The sequence below is a fragment of the Pyxicephalus adspersus genome, chromosome 3 (assembly GCF_032062135.1).
Source record: "Pyxicephalus adspersus chromosome 3, UCB_Pads_2.0, whole genome shotgun sequence".
NCBI classification, from domain to species: Eukaryota; Metazoa; Chordata; class Amphibia; order Anura; family Pyxicephalidae; genus Pyxicephalus; species Pyxicephalus adspersus.
In genome coordinates, this window is record NC_092860.1 from 142,765,538 (window position 1) to 142,787,124 (window position 21,587).

General features: G+C 39.9%; 1 protein-coding gene across 2 annotated transcripts in view; it reads right to left on the bottom strand.

Moving 5' to 3' along the window:
• The window catches only part of FGFRL1 (fibroblast growth factor receptor like 1), a 108,605-nt gene extending 87,569 nt beyond the window's left edge, over positions 1 to 21,036 (bottom strand). The window contains exons 1-2 of one of the 2 annotated variants that reach the window (XM_072406590.1): positions 20,863 to 21,036; positions 16,838 to 16,933 (exon numbers count right to left, since the gene is read on the bottom strand). In XM_072406590.1, the coding sequence (XP_072262691.1) occupies positions 16,838 to 16,898 (61 nt within the window). In that variant the 5' untranslated portion in view covers positions 16,899 to 16,933; positions 20,863 to 21,036. Of the gene's footprint in view, positions 1 to 16,837; positions 16,934 to 20,799 lie in introns of both variants that reach the window. The other variant, XM_072406589.1, reaches the window with a different exon arrangement.
• Between the last annotated feature and the right edge of the window lie 551 nt (positions 21,037 to 21,587).

The following is a 21,587-nucleotide window of genomic DNA, read 5'->3' on the forward strand; positions in this document are numbered from 1 at the left end:
TCAAATAGAAGGTACGACAGGAAATCCTATTTGTGTTCAGTCACTACCTGAAATATTCCACACGCCAACTCTCGTTACAGAAAGCAAACCAGTATTTTCTATGCTCGGGAATGTAACAGAAAAGCGCTGGGGTTGCACCTCATATCTGGCCTTAATTTACTTGACATAACCAACACTTTGTACATGAGCCAAATGCTACAGGTGTGAACAATTAGCGCAAACCTGGAAGGCGTTTGTTACAATTCACCAGTGGAGAGCCGTGAGCTAATCCCTTACTTATGAGGGCTAATAAAATGGCAAAACCTACTTTGAGATAGGAGCAACATGGACCCACTTCCTAACATGTGTTTTGGTAAAGAAAAAAAAAAATACAATGGGCTAGTATGGTCCAAGGATACCTGGAACATGATAAAAATAATACATTTATGTTGGTCTTCACATCTGGTTGACCAATCTACTGTGAGGAGCATTTTATTCATCATGTCTATACAGCACACACCTTTGGTGAAGAGAACAATAGAAATTCTAATTTTCTAGCACTGTAAACACTTGATTTTTCAAGATTCACTCCTAATAATAATATTATTACTACACAGTATTTATATAGCATTATGATATTACACAGCGCTGTACAAAGTACAAAGTCGTGTCACTATCAGTCCCTCAAAGGGGCTCACAATATAATGTCCCTACCATAGTCATATGACATTTACACAGTCTAAGGCCAATTTTAGCGGGAAGCCAATTAACCTAAGTGCATGTTTTTGGGATGTGGGAGGAAACCCACGCAGACACGGGGAAAACCTGCAAACTCCATACAGATAGTGTCCTGGCCGAGATTCGAACCTGAGACCTAGCAATGCAAAGGCAAGAGTTCTACCTCTGGGCCACCATGCTGCCCACTCTCTTATGGCCTTAGACGATCCCTAGCAGCCAGTCATGACCCAGTCTTGGAAGCATATACATGTAACAAGATGTACCCTAGGCAACATCCCTAGTACCCTAGTGCAGGTAATATTTTTAAGGAACAAGGAGAGAAGTCACTAGGCAATACACTCTTCACATCTTCATACACAAGTATTTATTACTAGGATCACCCAAAGATGAGCCAGCCATGGACATCCCCCACTTAGCCTTCCAAGGAAGCCCAACTGATTGTTGACATAGAACAAGAATTACGTCTCTTCTATGTTCGAAAACAAATATATTTTGTACTCCAAAATGGATAGAGAGGGCCAGAAGGGAACGTATTTATTTTAGGTCCAATTTTACATCCCTATCTCTTTGCTGTTTAGCAGGGTGATCTGTTGGCCTACATTGAAGAGAACAATATTTAAACTATGATCACGTTGAGTTTTTGCTTCTCGGACCCTAAAAAATAATATAAAACATAAGGATCTGAAGATACATCTTTCACATTTATATGTGCATTTTCATTAATATGAGCAAGCAGGGAACACTCAAGAGTGCAACCACCGAGCTTAAGAGGAAATGTGACTGCTTGGGTTTCTAAAGAAACCTGGTTGTTAATTTGATAGTCTTTTCCCGATGCTGAACCTGCCTATCTTTTGCTCCTGCACTTATCTGCTCTGTGTTTTAGCGTGGTGATTTGCTGGCCTACAATGATGAGAACAATATTTAAGGTGAGGCTATGATTGTGTTAAAGCATTGTTTCTTAGACACAGGCCTAAAGCCCAGTAATTGCCTCTCAGTATCCTTTGTTTGTGAAGTGACAGAATGAACAGCTGGAGGCAAGCAATGTGTTTTCTGTCAAAAGAAATGTTCAGAGAGGACAGCGAGACCCCCACGACAGGAACCTGCCCTGTTGTTCTAAAACCTGCTAGGAAAGGGTGTCAGGGCTACTACCCTTGACCTTAAAATACTCTCTCTTTCTGTTCAACCGCCTAATTACCCTGCAGGCCCACAAATCTTCTGCGTGACGTGGTCAAGATGTTCACTACAACACTAATATTTATCCTTTTATCCGAGAGCAATCCCAGACACCCTGCTGAAGAGTGAAGAGAGGTTTATTTAGAAAGGTCATACTGTGTGCGCGGCTTTTACAAAAGATGTATTTAGACGGAGGTAAAACTAGGAGTTTTCGGGAGCGCAGCACCTTGTTCGTATTATCGTGCACTTTTACAGAATATGCCCTGGTCCAGGCAGTCTTAACAATCATGCAAGACTGTTTGCTTGTTTTATTACAGAAAAAAATTGCTTCTGAGATCTAAGGCTGAATCCTTTTACATCAACTAAGATATAATGCTACAGGCAACATTGCCTGTTACACAAAGTGAATTAAAATCTAAGCCTCTGGCCATTTTGATTAAATTATTCTTTCAAGTCTACTATTTGCACTGCAGACTTTCTCTTATTTCCTGATGTCACTAGGAGAGGAGAGGACAATTTCTCCAACGGAGACAGAGACAGAAATGATTAGTTGAGTGAAGCCCTGCATCAAGATTTTTGTTGCTTGAAACTATCTTCCATGATTTTTTTCAATGACCATAGAACGGACGAGGCACAGCATTGTTTTATTCTTTGGAGAGGGAAAGGGGGGAAGAGTAAGTGGCACCCTATTGTGCTATCCATTGGAAAGTACAATGGTCACCCATGTTTGGTTGTCCATCGATCCACCAGGAATGTCGGAGGACCACTGTAGACATGCCGGATTTTATCCCAAACACGACCTTCCATTTTGGGCGACAATCATCTGATAAGTGTACATTACTTAAGAAAGTCTTTTACATAGTTCTATGCAAGATTCCCCTCACATCCTATCCTCCATAGTGTAAAACCCTCCACGTTGCAATATAAACCTTCAAAGTATGTTACACTTACCTAATCTATACAGTAGTTTCAGTTTAGCAACCAATAACCACACAAAACTAAAGCATCAACACCATTTGTAGTTTTTCAAGCCAACTGGCACAATTTGTCCATCACCGAAACAAAAATGTTCCCGCAGTGATATTATAAGGCGCATATAGATAAATAGAAGAAAAAATAAAACATGTAATAAAACTCCTGGCTGGTCTGTAATAAAACTTTCAACTAGCAGTAGCGATTTTGGGCACTTCATTCCCCTGGTTCCCTTTGGAGAAAAGTCTATGCCTCATAATCATGTTATTGTTCCCTGTAAATGGACCCAGACTCTGTAAACATGCTTGGAGGTGGAAAGAGAGTTCAGTGTGTGTCTTGTTTTAAAAACAGTAAATTATGTTAATTCATTTCCTCTGGCCAAACATTGGTAATAAACCTAAGGGGGAAAAAGGGCGGACAGAATAAACAAGAGTCAATTACACGGGCACTGTGCGAGTCTTAACAAATGCCCCTCATCCCCCACCACCCCCAGTCCGGCGCTGTATAAAAATAAGGACCTTTCCATGATATTATGACTGTGGATGGCTTTCACACTGATTTCTTTTCAACACGGTAATGGAGTGCTGCTTTTGTAACACAGGAGGTATGTTTGCAGGACCTGATCACTGAAGTTGATTGTGGTTAAATATGAAGTAGGTGTGACTTGTATTCACCAGGCAGACCCTGAATCGCTTCCATCCACTTACACTGGGGCCATAATAAGGAAAGCACATTTGTAAGGGGAGACAAGGCAGCATGCACTGACTGGCGGAACACAGACACAATGTCGGGGATTCGATCAGTGTTACAGAAGGCTGAACATTAACCACTTCGTAAAAGGACAAATTCATGGTTGGGCCGGCAACAAATTTTGGTCTCAACTGAAACACAAATAGCAAAGCAAGTTCCTGGGCGATTTTAGATGCATGATCGATCAAAGCACAAAGACAAGTACTACAAATTTGTCCTGTTAACCTCAAAATCCATGGCATTTTTTTTTTTTAGGACCAGGCAAGCGTAAGTGATTTAGCAATCTGTCATATTTGACTTTTACATGCCTGATTTAGGAGCAAGCTGATGTCAGGAACTAGTGTACATGGAATATTATCAGAAATGGCAGACCTATAAATTCATCAAGGCTGGAGACTGGAAGGACAATGGACTTGTGTAATGGCCAAGGCCGAATTCATTCAGGCATTGAGGCTGAAGAGAGGGAGAGCCAGTGAGATGACAGGGGCTGGCAAGCAATGAATGCACCCATTAGGACTCCCTCACTACTAAGATAGCTAATTCACACATATTGGCCCATTCACTCACAATTGGTTTATAGCTACTGTGTCTCTTTCAATCAAAACCGGTTAGCAAAACAAACATCTTTTAAATGTCATGCTGGGCCGCAATACCAAATCGAATTCATTTACAAAATAAAGAACTTGATCATATTATGGCTCTAATTGCTCTCTTTGTCCGTTTTATTTACTACTTGTCCTGATAGCCCCCATAAACTTGCTCTGGTTTCTGTAGTCAGTCAGCTCCCTGTTTCCTATTCAGTGCACGTGGAGTCAGTCACGGGTCTCTGGAACAACCAGACAACGCTTGGAACAGGCTACATTAGAAAAGCAGCTGAGCATGGCCATGGATGTTAAGATGGCACGATCGTAGCGTATACATAAACGCTTGTATTGGCTAAGAAAACGGTGTATGTGCTCCTGAAAGAACAACTAGACTCTTTCCCCTGGAACGGAAAGGTTGCAAATCAGACACACAGTACAACCCAACCACAGTCAGACAGATTTGGGACAGTCATCCAAAGTCTACTGGGTATCTTTACAGCAAAACCGTGGGTTTGGTCATCCAAGGCAAAGGAAAAAGTTAAATTTAATGACAACCCAACCAGCAGCTGTTGGAGAATACCCAGCCCTTTGGACTATCATTGAGCAACTTATTCCCTTACCTGTTATGTGACAGAAATGAAACATGGCTGATCAGGCTGGAGGGTTGGTATAGGCTTTGGTCTGCAAACTGGACTTTACCAAAACATGAATCCTTTTTGGAACAGTAAAACTTCAACAAGGTGCCATAAATTTCTGGGTTTCCACACTAAAGAGACCCAATCATAACATTAATCAAGTCTACAGGAAACAAATCAGTCAGTGCAACATTACCAACCTTTAACAGTGCATTAGCATAGGTATGAAGTGGCTCCATAAGTTGCCCAAACAGTATTACCAAATCCCCAACTTACTTAATTTGTTGCCTTGAGTTTCACTTCATCGCTATATGTATACATACATATCAAGTCGATTTTCCACCAAATCTTGGAAAAACACTAAAATGACTCAATTACCTGAACAGGAAAAGCAGCAAAAACAGAGTCAGCATGTAAAGCGCTTCTGCTTGCCAAAGCTTCCCTGGCATTAAAAGTGAGGACCAGAAAGTATGACTCGAATTATATCTGTGGCTAACAAAAAAACATTCAACACAGCAGCTACTTTGTTTCTTAACATTACAGAAACTTCAGACCATCCTCAAAAGCCAGCTGAACCGAGAATCTTATATTTTGTTTTTTTACGCCACTTACTGCGCCGTACTCTTGGCCATGTGACACCTCAGATTCCTCCGAACACTTGTGAAGTGAAATTGCCAATGGGAAAAAAAGAAGGGGGTTTTAAAGAAAGGGAAAATAACTTTGCCGATTGCCAAGATTGAAACCGCTTTTATTTCTACTGTTACGCAGGGAAGAAAAAAAACATATATAACTTAGGAGGAAACAGAATAGGCCTTTTCGTGATCTTTCTGTTCCCAATTTAAAGTTGTCCATTTTTTTCATGGAATTAAAAAAATAAGTTCACGCCATTAAAGAAACACTCCAGGCAACTGATAGAAAAAAAAGTTTTGTTGGTTTTGTCCTTTTTGAAGTGTTTTCATATTGTATGGCTACCTTCGTAAACCCCAAAACACTCATTTCCTGATGTTATATTCAATTCTTTGACAACTCATCCTATGCTGCTGGTGGATGCAGCCAAATGTAGAGTACTCCATGCACCATATTCTCCATCAGACCACATCACAACTTACAGTAGACTGTTACTGCACATTGCCGAGTGATCCAAATTTGAGAAAGGGTGTTGGGGCGCCTTTTAGGTCCACGTATGATTTTTGTCTTATTGTGGTACATTAAGCAGCCTATTAAAATGAATGGGCTGCCTTATTGCACCACAATTTTATGCACAGGAATCTTAAAGCACTCCAATGGACCCAAGATAAAAAAAACGAGCTCTAATGAACATCTATAGTCCAGAGGGTTCATTTACAGCTGAAACATTTAGAAGCTGCTTACTACGTAACCAAGTTGTGATCCAGGCACGCCTGCTCCAATATATGGCTAGCATTGGAAGACGGAAATTAATGGCACTATATTGCACTATAAATAGGCCCAATAAAATAAAATTCGTTTTCTAAACGTTTTAATCTAAGGACCCAAAAAAGGAAAATATTTATCATACTTGGACCCAAGAAGGGAACTAAAAGTAATGATCCACAGAGCTTAACACAGAAATTTTTTTAAGCCGGGTGGGAAGAAATTGAAGCCCATGAATTGTGCCCCAACTCTTCAGTAACCACCCAAAAACAGCCGGCTGGTTTCTGAAAAGTGCCGGGTGGTGCACCCAGCTAAAATGGGCTGGGGAGAACACTGATCCATTTTGCTTTAGGCTTCACGTTAAAGTGGCAACTTATTAGAAATAAACTCACAAACCCATTCTAACGAAAGTTTGAAAAAGGATAAAAGTAATAATGAATGAGTGTAAAATTACAGTTGGAATAAAAGTTTTGTCATCAGTATTATTATTATTAATAATAATTATTATTATTATTATTAATATAAATTATTATTATTTTTTTTTTTTTTTTACTTAGCCTAGAAAATTCAGGAGATTCCACTAAACGTTCTGAAAAGCTTTCTTTTTATGAAACAAGAATTCTATGTAATTTGCAGCTCTGCAGAATAATATGTTTCTGTACAGATACAAAGGACGGACTGTGTAATCAGGGCAATCAACCAAACACTATACAGCTGATGTTTATTTGACTCGGAAAAAGGAGGGGGAAATTAAAAAAAAAAAATTGTGAATGGACAGAGCAGCAGACAGCCCCCATTAACTTGTTAAACGCCACTTGTGATCCCGCTCCTGAGATTTGCTTTCCACAAAGCTTCTGGTGTAGACTGATACTTGTGGGCGCGGGAAGGAGCCGCTAGGTAACTCGAAGCCGAACTGGCAAGCCGGAGATGCCAAAAGGCAACTACTGTATACCGAGGGCCAAATCAGGTTATCCACGGGCATGAGATTAAGCAAACCAATAAAAAAAAAAAAAAGTGGCGGTCGTTTTTCACTTGATGAATACCATCTGTTGTGCTTATTTGAGGACAGCGAGACACCAGCGGGGTTGTCAGTTTCTGGTAAGGCATGTAGGGCTGTGTGATGTCATGAGAAATGTATTTTTAGACATTAGAATAATGATACACTCTTAGCCCATATGTATTTAAAGGGGAACTCCTGCAAACATGAACTGCTATTCTGTGCACAATAAAGCTGATAAAGTAGAAAAAAAAGCCACCTAATTCGTAATTTAAGTATTAGATCATTCATTCATTGTAGGCAGATTTATGGGGTTTGCAGTGTGCCAGGAGTGCAGCTTCTTGTTGCAAGATGGCGTACAGTGCAGCTTCCATATCCCATGCCCCGGGAAGGGTTGGGAAGGCTGTAGTTGGCCAAGCCCAATACCTGGACCAGGGAATGCAAGAGAAGAGTGGAGCTATCATGGTTCTGCGCTCATCCAGGGTCAACATATGCTTCCAGATCTTACAAAAGGACATAATCATGCAACTTCTGGTGCCTGTGAATTTTTAGTAACGCCATGATATGTGGTTCAAAATGCATTTTGTACAGCAGAGACAAGGTAATCAATGCATTGGGAATAGAAGTATTCTCTCTAGAATTTTTTTAAAGCTAGATTAAAGAAGATGGAAGGCAGGTGGTGGCCTCCTGTATTGTGACCCAACTTTTTATTAACTACCTAAATACAGGGAGAAGTGCTGGGTGGTGCGCCCGGCTAAAAGGGGCCGGGGGGAACACTGAATAGTCACATGACCAGGTACCAAAAGGATGCACTGATCCCTGTATTAGATCAAAGTGCAAATTCAGCAAAGAAAAAGGAGATTAGCCAAGTGGTTAAAACCATATCTGGCTTTTGAGTCAGCCTTCTTGGTAGTGACAGTCATACTTTTGAAAGATAACCCACGCAGTATTGTGTTCACCCAGCCAATAACCTAATCAGCTCAAATGACAAACTGTAGCCCAGTTCCCATGCTGGTTAAAAGGCATCAATTAGATTATACTGTATACATCTGTGCTGCCTTGAGTGCACATTAAACACCTCCTGCAAAAACAGTTGCCTTGGCAGAATGTATTACCGGACGCTTTTTTTCAATTATTAAATTAAGCATTAAACAGACTGCATAATGCAGTAACAGCCGTGGCAGTGTTCTACTAAATGCCATGTTTATCTGCAGTTCAGCGCTCACCTTTTAAAAAATCACTTTATAGCGTGCACATAACACGGTCACACGTTTTCTTGTCTGGGGAGAGCTAAACATGTCCTTTGAAATCCACCCTCGATAAACAAAAAAGGAAAAATGGCAGACGTTTCCAAATTAAGAAATCCCAGACATGTTTTTATTTCACTCGACAGGTTTTAAGACCTACACAGAAACAACATCTTAAAATTTAATGGAATATAGGTTTGAAAACATAACTGCATTACAGAGATGAAAAGAAAAAGATGGAGTATGACTCAAAACAATCCGCCAACCGGTTCTACCTACTGAGCGTATAAAAACAGACAGCATGTGCACAAATCAGATGGAATTCTCGGCATTTGTATCGGACACCTGCAATGCATGTTTATTCAATCTGAGCGGATTATTGAAATGATGAAATAACTAGTTTAAAAGGTCCAGTGAAATGGTAAATTTTTTTCCATTTACTCATACATAGGGGTTTGCTAGGAATCTCATTAAAGAGCTGAAGCTTTGTGTGGGCTGAGGCCTTTTCTGAAATCAGCCCTAAAGAGGTCGCTCATGGAAGTGCAGCCATCAAACAGGCAAAGGAGCACTCAAAACCCAACTTGCCTACCCGTTTTCTTCTGTCTTCTGAAACCCTAACTACTTCCCACCACTCCATATCCCCCCTCCTACTGTATGATACTTTCCCCACCTCCTAGATTGTAAGCTCTTCAGGGCAGGGTCCTCTCCTCCTCCTGTCTGTCATTTGCAACCCCTATTTGTTGTACAGCACTGCCTAATATGCAGGCGCTATATAAATCCTGTCTAATAATAATAAGAGGTGGCTTATGGAAGTGCAGCCATCAAACAGCCAAAAGAGCACTCAAAACCCAACTTGCCTACCCGTCTTCTGTCTTTTGAAACCCTCACTACTTCCTACCATTCCATATCCCCCCTCCTATTGTGTGATACTTCCCCCACCTCCTAGATTGTAAGCTCTTCAGGCCAGGGTCCTCTCCTCCTCCTGTCTTTCATTTGCAACCCCTATTTATTGTACAGCGCTGCGTAATATATAGGCGCTATATAAATCCTGTATAATAATATTAATATTCAAACCATTGCCACTTGCATGCATTTATACTGCAGCAGCACCCAAAACAGCAAATGAATGTCAATGTCTAACTGCAAGAAATAAATTTATTACCCTTTAAATCAAAAAGAAAATAAATGGTGGGTAGTAACTGAATGAAATCAATCAGATTCCTGATTACTTCAACTAATGGTACTAGTAAATCACATATGTGTTGGTAATAGGGTAGAATCCCCCAAATAACAAGCACCCCAAATAAGAAGCTTGCAGTAAAATAACATTTTTCTAATGACATCTGGACTAGAATATCATTATTCACCACACCATCATCTATAGGAATGCAGCAGATAAACTGAGAAGAGGTGAAAAGGAGAGTTCATGGTTCTAATCTCAAAGTAAATTATCTGCTTCAAATCTTATCATTTGTTTGACACTAATTACAAGACTGGATAAGCAAACATTGACCCCTGGGGCCTTGACTGGCTGCTGAAATTGTTGGCAATGGCCAGGTCACAATGGCTCCTGTATCAAGCAGAGAACTAGGCTGCCTATGGGCTTCAGAAAAAGTTATCACTCTACCTAAATACAATTGGGACTCCAAATGATATTCCCTGTAAAAGTCTTAGATCTACACAATCCATGAGACTGCTGGTCGCCCTACTGGTTCCAAAGACCCCATGACGTTTACGATGAAAGTAAACAACCTAAAAACCAACCAATTCCAAATCTGGATTCATTTTTCAACCTTAGATGAAGTTTTATTGTTTTACGTTGTTGGCAACACAACAGGTTCAATCCAGGGGTATTTGTTATTGGTAAGTATGGAATATAGAAATATTTAGAAGACAGTTGAAAATGAAATTATTTCTCTTTTTGAATTCAAAAAACAAGATTGTATTCTCCGAAATCAGTTGTATTTCTTATGCAATGTAGAAAACAAATTATATAACCACAGTCCCTTCCTCAAAAAGTTTTCACCCTTATTCTCAATGCCTATTGTGGCTCCCCCAGGCCCATGAATCACCAAAGACAGTCGGGATCGCTAATCTAATGGATCAACACTGAATCCAGCAAACTTCGTAAAAAAATTCCACTTACAGGAGGAACAATAAAAGATGATTTTACACCACCCACAGAGCAAGGTGTAATTAAGGGAGATGTTTCTCATGTCATAACACATCTGTCACATATAGAAATAAATTATGCAGACATGCCAAATTAAAAAAAAAAAGAATGTATACCTGTCATATACAAAGATGAAGCCATGTTGTAAGCTAAACCTGTATTTCAGTGGCATTGCCAAAGACTACCCCATAGGCCAGGTTCAGAGCACTTTGTTTATTGCCCGGGTACCTACTGTCAAACATTGGGCACCTAGGAGAGGTAACTGGCAGTACCCAGTGTGGTCTGCATGTTTTTATTCCACATTTATTATTTTTGCAATGAACTTGCTTGCACAAACTGTTCACAAAAACACAAATAAATCAAATAAATGTACAGCACGGCTACCACCTCCTACAAATATAGAAATCTACATTAACATATAAAAATGGTTTCCAGAATCTGAGAATGCAGACGGCTTACAATTGGCCATCTCACTATACTACACAAAGTCCACACAGCGTGCAATATGCTTTACTCCTTGTGAGCAAACGCTTTTGTAACATCTATAAACTAGTAAGAACAAGCCCACTGAGTTTACCAAAGGATCACAATGTGAGCCTTTCTCCGGGGTTAATCAAGCGAATGAATCTGGTGAGAAAACGGTTTTGCAGCACCCAGAATGGATGAAAGGAACCAGCTGAGCTGGGAGAAGAGAACTCGGCACAATCACATCCTGGTCTGTGGGAGATACATGGAGCCCTGAAGAGGACCTGTTGCTGCTGCTAATGTACAACACTAAAGGGGTCCTGGAAATAAGGCAACCGGGATCATTATAAACTAGATTCTGTCTGTGAGAGGAAGAAAAGAGAAAGAGACACAGAAAGAAGAGGAAAGAAGAGAGAGAAGGATGAGGAGGGGAACAAGAGAAGAGAGACAGAGAGAAAAAAAGAGAAAGAAAAAAAAATCAGAGAGAAAGAGCTTAATAGAGAACAAGAGAGAAAAAGAGGAATAAAAAAATATTGAGGTATAAAAGAGATAAAGGCAATGTATTTAGCACTTTGCATTACACAGTGTATTACAAGAAATGAAATCCACATTTGAAAACTAAAAAGGAAATCTCCGTCTTTGTTGGAGCAGAGGTCAGCTTATTCATACAAGTTCTGGACCCAGAATAAATAAAACAAAACAAAATAACGGCATGAAAACCACAATCAGCACTGCCTGGGGTCAGCAGCCTGTAATTATGGCGGCGCAGTATATATTTTAAAAATCCATTGCAAAGACTTTAATGATAGAAAACATCTGACTAATTTGTATTAATAAAGCATGGGTTATATTTGTAGCTTTCAGAGAACTAAAAATACCCTTTCAATGAAAGGCTCCACAACCTGTGCAAGATGATCACCATCCACATCCAACCACAGGGGCCATTATTACAATATTATTCATTGCTTTTATGGTATTACTTATGATGATTTTTTAAACATAAACATGATTTTTTTTCTTAAAGAGAAAGGAGAAGATATTATAGTATGAGGTTGCCTTTAATCCTACACCTTTCCAAGAGCAATTTGCTAAGCCTTGATGACATAATTACTTTAATGACACTGATCAGGACAGATAAGCCTTTCTCTAAAGTTTCCTTGTTCTGCATTGATCCTGCTGACCTCCAAGTCACTGCTGAATCCTGTAATAAGTGGAGGTCAAAGTAAGGATCCAGGGAGAGTGGGGACACCGGAGACTGATACTCCCAGAAGAGTCAATTCCAGCAGAATTTCCGGCCAATGGACTACATGGCAAACAAATATTGTGCACCACGTGGCCCTGTTCTTGGGGCCGTAGTACATTGGTAAGGTGGCATTCGGTGTGCAATAATGGACCTGTGCACGACAACACATTTGCAGAGACATTCCTGCTCTTGGATGACAACACTCGCCATGATGCATCAGGACAATAGAAACAGGACTACAGTATGCCCACCCTTCATTAGCCTCCTCTCCATATCCAAAAGGAGAACAGTATATAATTCTAAAAGAAAACTGGCAACAATGTAACTATTAAGAATGCAAGATCAGATTCCAAGAATCCTAACAAGACACTGCTTACACTTTAATAATGAGAATTATTAATATCACCATGATTCATTTTACATTTTTATATTTTTTAGTAGGTCATTGTTAAAAATAATTTCTTCCTGCCTATAGAAGGTACCCAGCACATATTTTACTGCAAGCCAACAGCTGTTCAGTAAAGCTGTGCTGGCAATACGGGGGATTCAATCCTGTGCGGGCTACAAGCGACACAACGCCAGGAATGGGCTGCAGCGGACGTTGTGTCTACCAAAGCACCAACTGCAGCCGTGTCCCATGTTGTGTCTAGCTGAAACAGAACGTGCAGCACTCTGCCACAAAAACAACACCGCGCCGTTCTCCCTCCTCACAGCTCCCCTCTGCGCCGGCACAGGGAGTCACCGCCACAAACTATTTCACACGTGCCTCCAATACATTCTGGATGCAGGGGGAAAAAGTGCCAGGGAAAATTAAACAAGACTGTGCAGGGATAAATTGTAGGGTACATGTGTTCAAGAAACGGACAAAAGATCTTTTGTCGTCCTTTTCCCCCCCAATTCAGTACCAGGTACTAGCAGGATTAGTCACTGCGTGCTCCCAGGAGACAACACACAAGTAACTGCAGCAAAATCCAGAAAAAAGGGAAAAATATTTAATGGGATCTTAAATGTTATTTAGAGCTACAGATTATTCTTATATACATCTAGATTTGTTCTGTTTCATTACAACTTTTTATTTAGAAAGCAACAACATAGTATGTAGCACCGTACAATGAAAAAGACAAATGTACAGTACAAACAACGACCCTAGCCAACAGAGCTTACAATCCATGCCATGGTAGCCCACAATATGGTCAGGGCTAGGGATCAGGGGAAGCATACGACTAAGCAAAACATCAAAAGGAAGAGGTAAAGTAAATATAGATAATATAGGGCAGGGGTGTCAAACTTTGGCCCCCAACGTCCTTTTTTTGGCCCCAAAAGGAATCCTATGAACTACAGCTGGCCCGGCGCTGCATTGAAATAGCGCCGCTACTACAATTCCTGGCATCACTCACGTCTATTGACCAGCGGGCTTTCTGCCTATATGTGGCCCCGCATTGAACTGTTTTATAGACGCAAATAATGCCGGGAATTTTAGTAGTGGCGCTATTTCATTGAAGAGGGAGTTCCAGCGGCGGGCCACTCATAAGATTTAGCTCCGCATTGGCCACGTCTGGCATTTCCAGCACTCCCCCTCAGCTGTACCTTTCCTTGCTACTCCAAGGCGTGGACTTGAATGGTTGGATTTTCATAGAAGAATATTGTTATTATTATTGTTAGCCTGTGCAAAAAGGTTACCATTGAAATTTTACTTAGAAAGCTACAAATAGAGAAAAAGCCATAAGATTTTTTCTGAAATAAAATTAAAAAAAAAATGTATGCCTTTCTCTAATATAAGCTTGTTCCAGATTGAATGGGAAGCAAAACCTCTTTGTTTCCATATAAAAAGGGTTCATATCTAATGAGAAGGAAAAACTTCTTCAATTTCTTCATTAAACTTCAAGGTTGGCCCGCAACTTTGTCCAAGTTTTTAATTTTGGCCCTCTGTGTATTTGAGTTTGACACCCCTGATATAGGGTACACTCATATATAGTACAACATTGAACATTAGTTATTATTGTAAAATGTCCGTAAACTCATCCTTGATGGAACTTTTACATTTTCAATAACTTTCCCATAATAAATCACAGATTTGTAACCATTGTAAAGCACCAATATGCCACAAGCTCCTATAACCTACCAGAAGCAGCGCTGGGTGCCAAGGCTATTAGAAGAGCCTCTCAAGTAGTCTGAAAACAGCTGCAGCACCAGAGGCAGCTTACACCTGCTATAAGAAACGCCACCAGACTGGCCGTACGAATCACTTTCAGGGATTTATAAGAGTTAAAACCATTTAATGCAAATTCCAGCATTCCAGCTAAAACGCCATCATTGAGAGCTTGCAGATCAGGAAACTCGCTACAAATTATGCAGCAATTTTCAGCACCAAAACACAACACTGAGACAGAGCCAGATGTGCTATTTTTTTTCTTTCCTCTCTGTTTTATTTAGTTTATGTCCCATTTCAATCCTGACAATCTGTGGATTTTCACACTTTTGAGAAGGACGATTCAGTACTTTGCACCCGCCGGGCAAAACATTGTAAGCAGGTTGTGGATGGGGGGTGGGCAACTTGGCTAAAAGACCACAGATCATAACCTAACGGCTGGAATTCAACAACATGGCATGGCTTTAGTGTTTCCTAAATTCTAACAGTCATGCACATGTGCAAGAAAAAATAAGACTCCCGGTATTGATATCATAGAAGGGAGCATTTACAACATAGCTCCAACATACTCCCAGTGATATTAAAGAAGGCAATGAAGGTACTGAAAAGCATTGTAGCCATTATGATAAATACTGTAATTTAGGGAAGTGTGAGGGGTAGAGCCATTATGGACTTTTACAGGAAAAGTCAAGATTTACTTTGAACTCCAGCTAATTCTCTGCATGTACAACTCTAAAGATCATCAGTGTTCTCCCCAGGCCCTTTTAGCTGGGTGCACCACCCGGCACTTTTCAGTAACCACCCGTCTGTTTTTATGTGGCTACTGAAGAGTTGGGTCACAATACAGGGGATACCCGCCTACAATTTCTTCCCACCCGGCTCAAAAAAATTCCTGGGTTGAGCACTGGATAATACATCTTTGCAACATATACTGTTTTCATTTTTTCAAACATCATGATATTCTTTAAAGATAATGCCCTAACCTTTGCATTCAATAAAGTCCTTCACAGCCAAGCCAGAACATCATATATGTCAAAGTTCACCCTAACAGCCAAATACGACATTCACATACATACATACATACATACGAGCAGTTTTCCCTAGCAAAGCATTTGTATTTCTGCTCAGCCAGACTAACAATTTATACACCAAATTGGTGACCTTATATAAAGCTTGGTCACATCTCTACTCCAAACCTGTGATTGGCGTGTGAAGAAGCAACAATAAAATAAGAGGCAAATCTCTCTCCTCCTATCTGCATGTTCTTTCCTAGCACATATAATAGACTCAATCAATGCTTCTGTACCAGGAACTACATGAAGTGGATAAAAGTCACATATACCTTAATTACATCTCTTTTATTGGATGAATATAGAACTGCACCAATTTGTGTAGTTACTGGAATCACATACAGCAGTGCAATATATAACATAGGGTGGGAAAATTAGAGTTTAATGTCCCAACTTTCCAGAGGACAGCGGGTAATTTTTAATCCCTAGACATGTTCTCCCATTGACACCAATTACAGGGCAGAGAGGTTAACCAGGTGTGAATTTCCAGGCTACCTTTCTCCAGGGATTTGTCCAGCCCTGAAATAACACAATAGCAATCTGCTTAATAGAGCCAATCAAACCATCCAGTGTCCAGGACCATCATGGGAAAGGACTACAGTCAAGGTGCAACCAAGCGGTCAATTACTCCTCTGCAATTTCCTAAACAGGTGTCCAACAGCAAGTTCAACCAAAGCACATCTCCATAATCATCAGCGTTTGCCTCACTTCGGCTTCCCTATGGTACAGATTACATCTAAATAGCCATAAACCATTTAGAAGGAGGCTCCTACCAAGATAACTAATGGATCCTCCAAGACAGCTGCTGACTTCTTGTTTACAGAAGGCCATTATCCCCCATCCAGTGATAAAATAGGTGCAACACCCTGGAAGCTGTCACAATTGTCACTTGTGAGATAGCACCACAATTGTTTGTTTGGCTTACCAGGGACAAGACAAAAGAAGTCCAGGATTAAACTTCTAAAGAGGTTGTTCAGATACATCCATTAGTGGAATTGCTTTATTATCTGAACTTTTAATCCTGCAGAGAAAAAAAGCTTTGATAGATGAACAAAAACCTAAATTGCTGATGTTTAAACTGAAAGCACATCTGGTCTATCAAACCCAAGGAGCCACCGGGCAATAACAAGCAGATGAGCCAATCTGCAAAGGTTCTAGAAGAAGCCTCTTCACCTTCAAATGGAAAATAATAAAAATACAAACACAGTTTGGTATTTATCATCAAGCCACAAGAAACGGTGCTGGATGTGCTTACAATTAACACGCTTACCTCTTGCCGAGTCAGAAAATGCAATTATTCCAACAATGAGAAGGACAAACTGGAATTCCATCACGAAGTACCGTTTTGATGTCTTTCAATAAATACCTAAAAGGATAAAATAAACATCTGAATTTAATACTGCTTTATGGGTATCTTCAAAGACTACAAATTCAATTTTAAAGTTTTTTATTTAAATTGGAGGGGAAAAAAAATTATTTTTTATTCAATACAGCAAAAAGCAAGAATTATTTGTTTTTGGCAGCCAATCAGATAACATCTTTCATTTTCCAGAAAGCACAAAAGTGGCAAAAGTGCAGTTCAACACAACTTTTTCTTTCTACAATAATAAAGTAATGCCTGTTGGATGCCAAGGCAATTAATGTATTTTTCCCAAATGAATGAGAAAGTTTTTTCTCCATTTCTAAAGTTTTGATTGGTCAAAAAGGTTGATGTTAAAAATCTAGACCACCCCTTCCCCAAATCGTTCTCAGAGTCTTGGTAATCCCAGCTCTGAGAAACATTGAAGGTTCTTCCACTTGCCCATTCCTTCTCCTGACACTTGGGACAAAGTGATGTTGCCACCAATTAACTGTACAAAATACATGTCAAAGGTTGTCAGGATTTACAAATGCTCGGCAAAAACAGCCCAAAGGTGTGCATTAATTATAGCCAAATACACCGGCTCACTCTCACTCTCTAAACAGAGTCTGAATTCCTGGCTCTTGTAAAGTCTGTCTACCCTGGGGACACACAACAATCCTCGCATTCAATCCAGCAAGTTAAATAATTACACCTTGTATTTTTGGCTGAACAAATTTGCAGCGGGGGCCCTTAACCACACATCAGACAGAAAAGGCCCATTGCAGCTGCTTTTTAGGGATCTCTCCACCGGTAGTCCAAAGGTTAATGGGACAATCTGTATCGGCTTCAGTAAAGAAGCAAAAATAGCCCCACGTGCTCTATATGTTCCCGATTCCCATACAGTGTGGTCACATTGACACCCCCCCCCCCCCCTCCTATGAAAAGCTGTATTGACAGAGCGCACAGTGGGGGCTACAGTGCACACATTGACCGAGGAGCATTCATGAATGCTACACTGTCCCTGCTTCTCTATCGGTCTTTTGGATGTTCCCCGGTTGGATAGTCAAAATATCTACGAGGCCAGATGTTCCAAAGCAAACTATTGCACTTTAAAGCGTAAAAGTAAAAAAAAAGAAATGAAATATTGATTATAGCAATGAATGATCCTTTAAAAAGTCTTCCCAGTTCCTTCTGCTGAATACACATGACAGTACGAAGAGAAAGCAAAAGAATTACTAAGCTGTTCTGGAAGGTCAGCAGAGTTTAGAACGGACTTCCAAATTGTTGGATCTGAAACTTGGATCTGTTAACCTGTGGCAGGAACTAAAAACTTTACTTTATGAGATCATAACATAAAACATAGCACAAGGACAAACTAGAAAACCAATTTATCAATATGATTAGCACATGCTACCTACTTCATATTGCCCAATTAACCAAACAAAGCCAAGAATAAAACCTTGCACCTTTCCAACAAGGATTAAAAAATATGAAACGCTGCCAATATCAATCATTTCCACCAAGAACATCAAATCATTATTTGATTCTGAAGACACCTGTAGAAATGGTATTGCTCACACGCTAATAACTCTCAATATTCAGTTTTAGTTTGTAACACCAAACAAATGACTTTTTCATCTCCCCCACCATACATTCCTATACACAACCATAGGCGTCCCGATACTTCTATAAACCTAGAACATTTTGCTTTTCCAGCCTTATCAGTAATTAATCTATAAGGCTGATGGCAAATGAATCCTATAGAACGTCGCTGTGTAATTCATACCACCAAGATCATTGCATACATTATTCAGTTAATAACATAATTAGTCTCGGTTATGGATTCTGTGGCCCAAGGGTTGAATACAGTAAAACATATGTCAGGAATATTTGCTTAACCAACTCAGGACAAATATTGACATCGTTAAGGATCGTAGTCTGCACACGGCAGAGGAAATGCCAGATATATTAAGGTGTTAAAATGCCGTATGTGCTGCTATTTTATATCGGCGGGCATTGGCGGGTATATTTCATTTCAGAATAGATCATTTACAATCATTTTAAAGCAATATACCGTCACAATCCTATCATGTCTATTATAGGGTGTGATTTACATTTCCAATCATATAACAAGAATACATATAATAGATTTCAGGCCATTTCCATGTATCCATTTAATCTAATTTAGAGTATTTAAATTTTAAAGATATAAAATGAGATATAATAAAAGGCATATCCATTTAAAGCAATGAATCTCTCAGCAAACCAGGGACAAAATGCTAACAAAGTGAATATGCTATAAAGTAACAGGTGATATCAGAAAATGAGCTGCGGTATATGAATAGGAGGTGTACTCTGCATGATGATCCAATAATCAGCAGGTCAGAAAAAACAGGTATATAGGTAATTCTACAAGAAGTCTGGTTTAGTCTTGAGCAGGTATATAGGGAATTCTGCATTTAGAATTATATAGGAAAATCTTGGTATGGGGGGATTTATAAAAAGTTTGACCTATTTATAATTAGGTAAAAGAAGAGATCCTCCATTAAGTGTGGTTTATTAATCAGCAGATATTTAGGAAATTCTCTATTAAGTTTGGTTTAGTAATGAGCAGGTATATCTACATACCATCTGGTATAGAATTCTGCATCTAGTTTGATGTAGTACCAAGCAGGTATAGGTGTGATTCTGCATTACACCTGGTTTAGTATTGTGCTGGTATAAAGGGAAATCTGAATTTAGCCTCATCTACATAAAAGCTGGTATGGGGGGAACTTATATTAATATTGACCCAATTATAAATAGGTATAATGGGATTCTTTTTATATTCTTATTAATTAAAATTAAAAGGTGGACAGTGTGTTAGGTGGAGATAATAATTGGTGTGGGAAAATCTGAATTAGCAATAATAATAATTAATTAGGGGGATTTTGCATTAAGTCTTCTATAACTATACCTGGCATATGGGGGATTCTGCTTGATATAATAGTAATTGGTACAAGGGATTCTAAATTAGATAAAATCCATTAATAATAGGAGGAATTCTGCATTAAGTCTGATGTGATGATTGTTATAGAAGAATTCTGCATTCGATTGTATATACCAAATATTTAATATACAGAGAAGTCTGTACAAAGTTTCAAATAATTAATATTCAGGTTTTTTTAATTAGATCTAATAATAGTTTGCATGAGGAAATCTTCATTAGATCTTATACAATATTTGTGTAGGGGGATTCTGGATTAGGTCTGACCTAATAATTGGTATGGGGTAATCGAACCCCCAAGCCATATGTGATGATTGCATTGCTCCTCATAGTAATTGATGTATTGGGGTATCCCTGCTTTTCTCTATAGGCTGATCATAGAATAGTGTGACGAGAAGGATAATGATTATAGATTATATATTATAGATGAATATATAATAAACTCTTATGACTCTACATATAGAATAGTGTGATGAGTAGAATGAAATATAGAATAGTCTGATGACCCCACATATATAATATTCTGATGACCCTACATATAGAATAGTGTGATGAGAAGGATAATGAATATAGAATAGTGTGATGAGAAGGATAATGAATATATAATAAATTCTGATGACCTACATATAGAATAGTGTGATGAGAAGTAGAATGATCATAGAATAGTGTGATGAGAAGGATAATGATTATAGATTATATATTATAGATGAATATATAATTAACTTTCATGACTCTACATATAGAATATTGTGATGAGAAGTAGAATGAAATATACAATAGTCTGATGACCCCACATATATAATATTCTGATGACCCTACATATAGAATGGTGTGATGAGAAGGATAATGAATATAGAATGGTGTGATGAGAAGGATAATGAATATAGAATGGTGTGATGACTACCTAGCTATCCCGGGTCCAGGTAGCGCACACAGCAGTGTAGAGGCGGCACTGCCGATCACCCACCTCCAGGCAGTCCGTGCAGGCTCTCCTATATCCCGGTGCTCGGAGCCCACCCTGGCCCCTCAGGCTGCCCTCATGCTCTGTCCTATGCCCGGGGTAGGGGGCAGAGATCCGGCGATGTCACACAATGAGATCCAGGGAAGCCCCGCAGCCGCCTCGCTCTGCACTCCCCGCAGGCTTTGTGATTGAAGGGACCGCAGAGCACAACGTTGAGCCCGCCCCTATGAAACTTCCAGCCAATGGCGAAGCCGCGCTCTCTCTCCTAACCAATAGCGGCAGCGGAGGGATTTAACTCTTGGTGAGCTGCAGCTGTTGCGCTCTGGGAGTCCCGAGGAAGGTGAAGGAGAGACAGAGCGCGCAACCATCAGCGTCCGCACACAATGTACATAGGGGGCACAGGGGAGGGGGCATAGGAGATGGGAAAGATAAATACTGAGTGGATGGGAAGAGGATAGGGGTACAGAGGAGCTGGACACATGGCGCATAGATAAGCACAAAGTAAATGGGAAAAGAGCATGTGGGTACAAAGGGGTGCTGGGCAAGGGGGCAGAGAGGAGATGGAAAAAGTGCACATGAGGGGGAATAGGCAAAGGGGATGCAGAGGAGCTGGGCACAGGAGTTTGGTAAGAGGGCACAGAGTAGATGGGGGAAAAGGAACATGGGCACAGAGACAGGATCACAGAAGCAATTGGCATAAGGAGCTGTTACCCAGGGGGCACAGAGGAGCT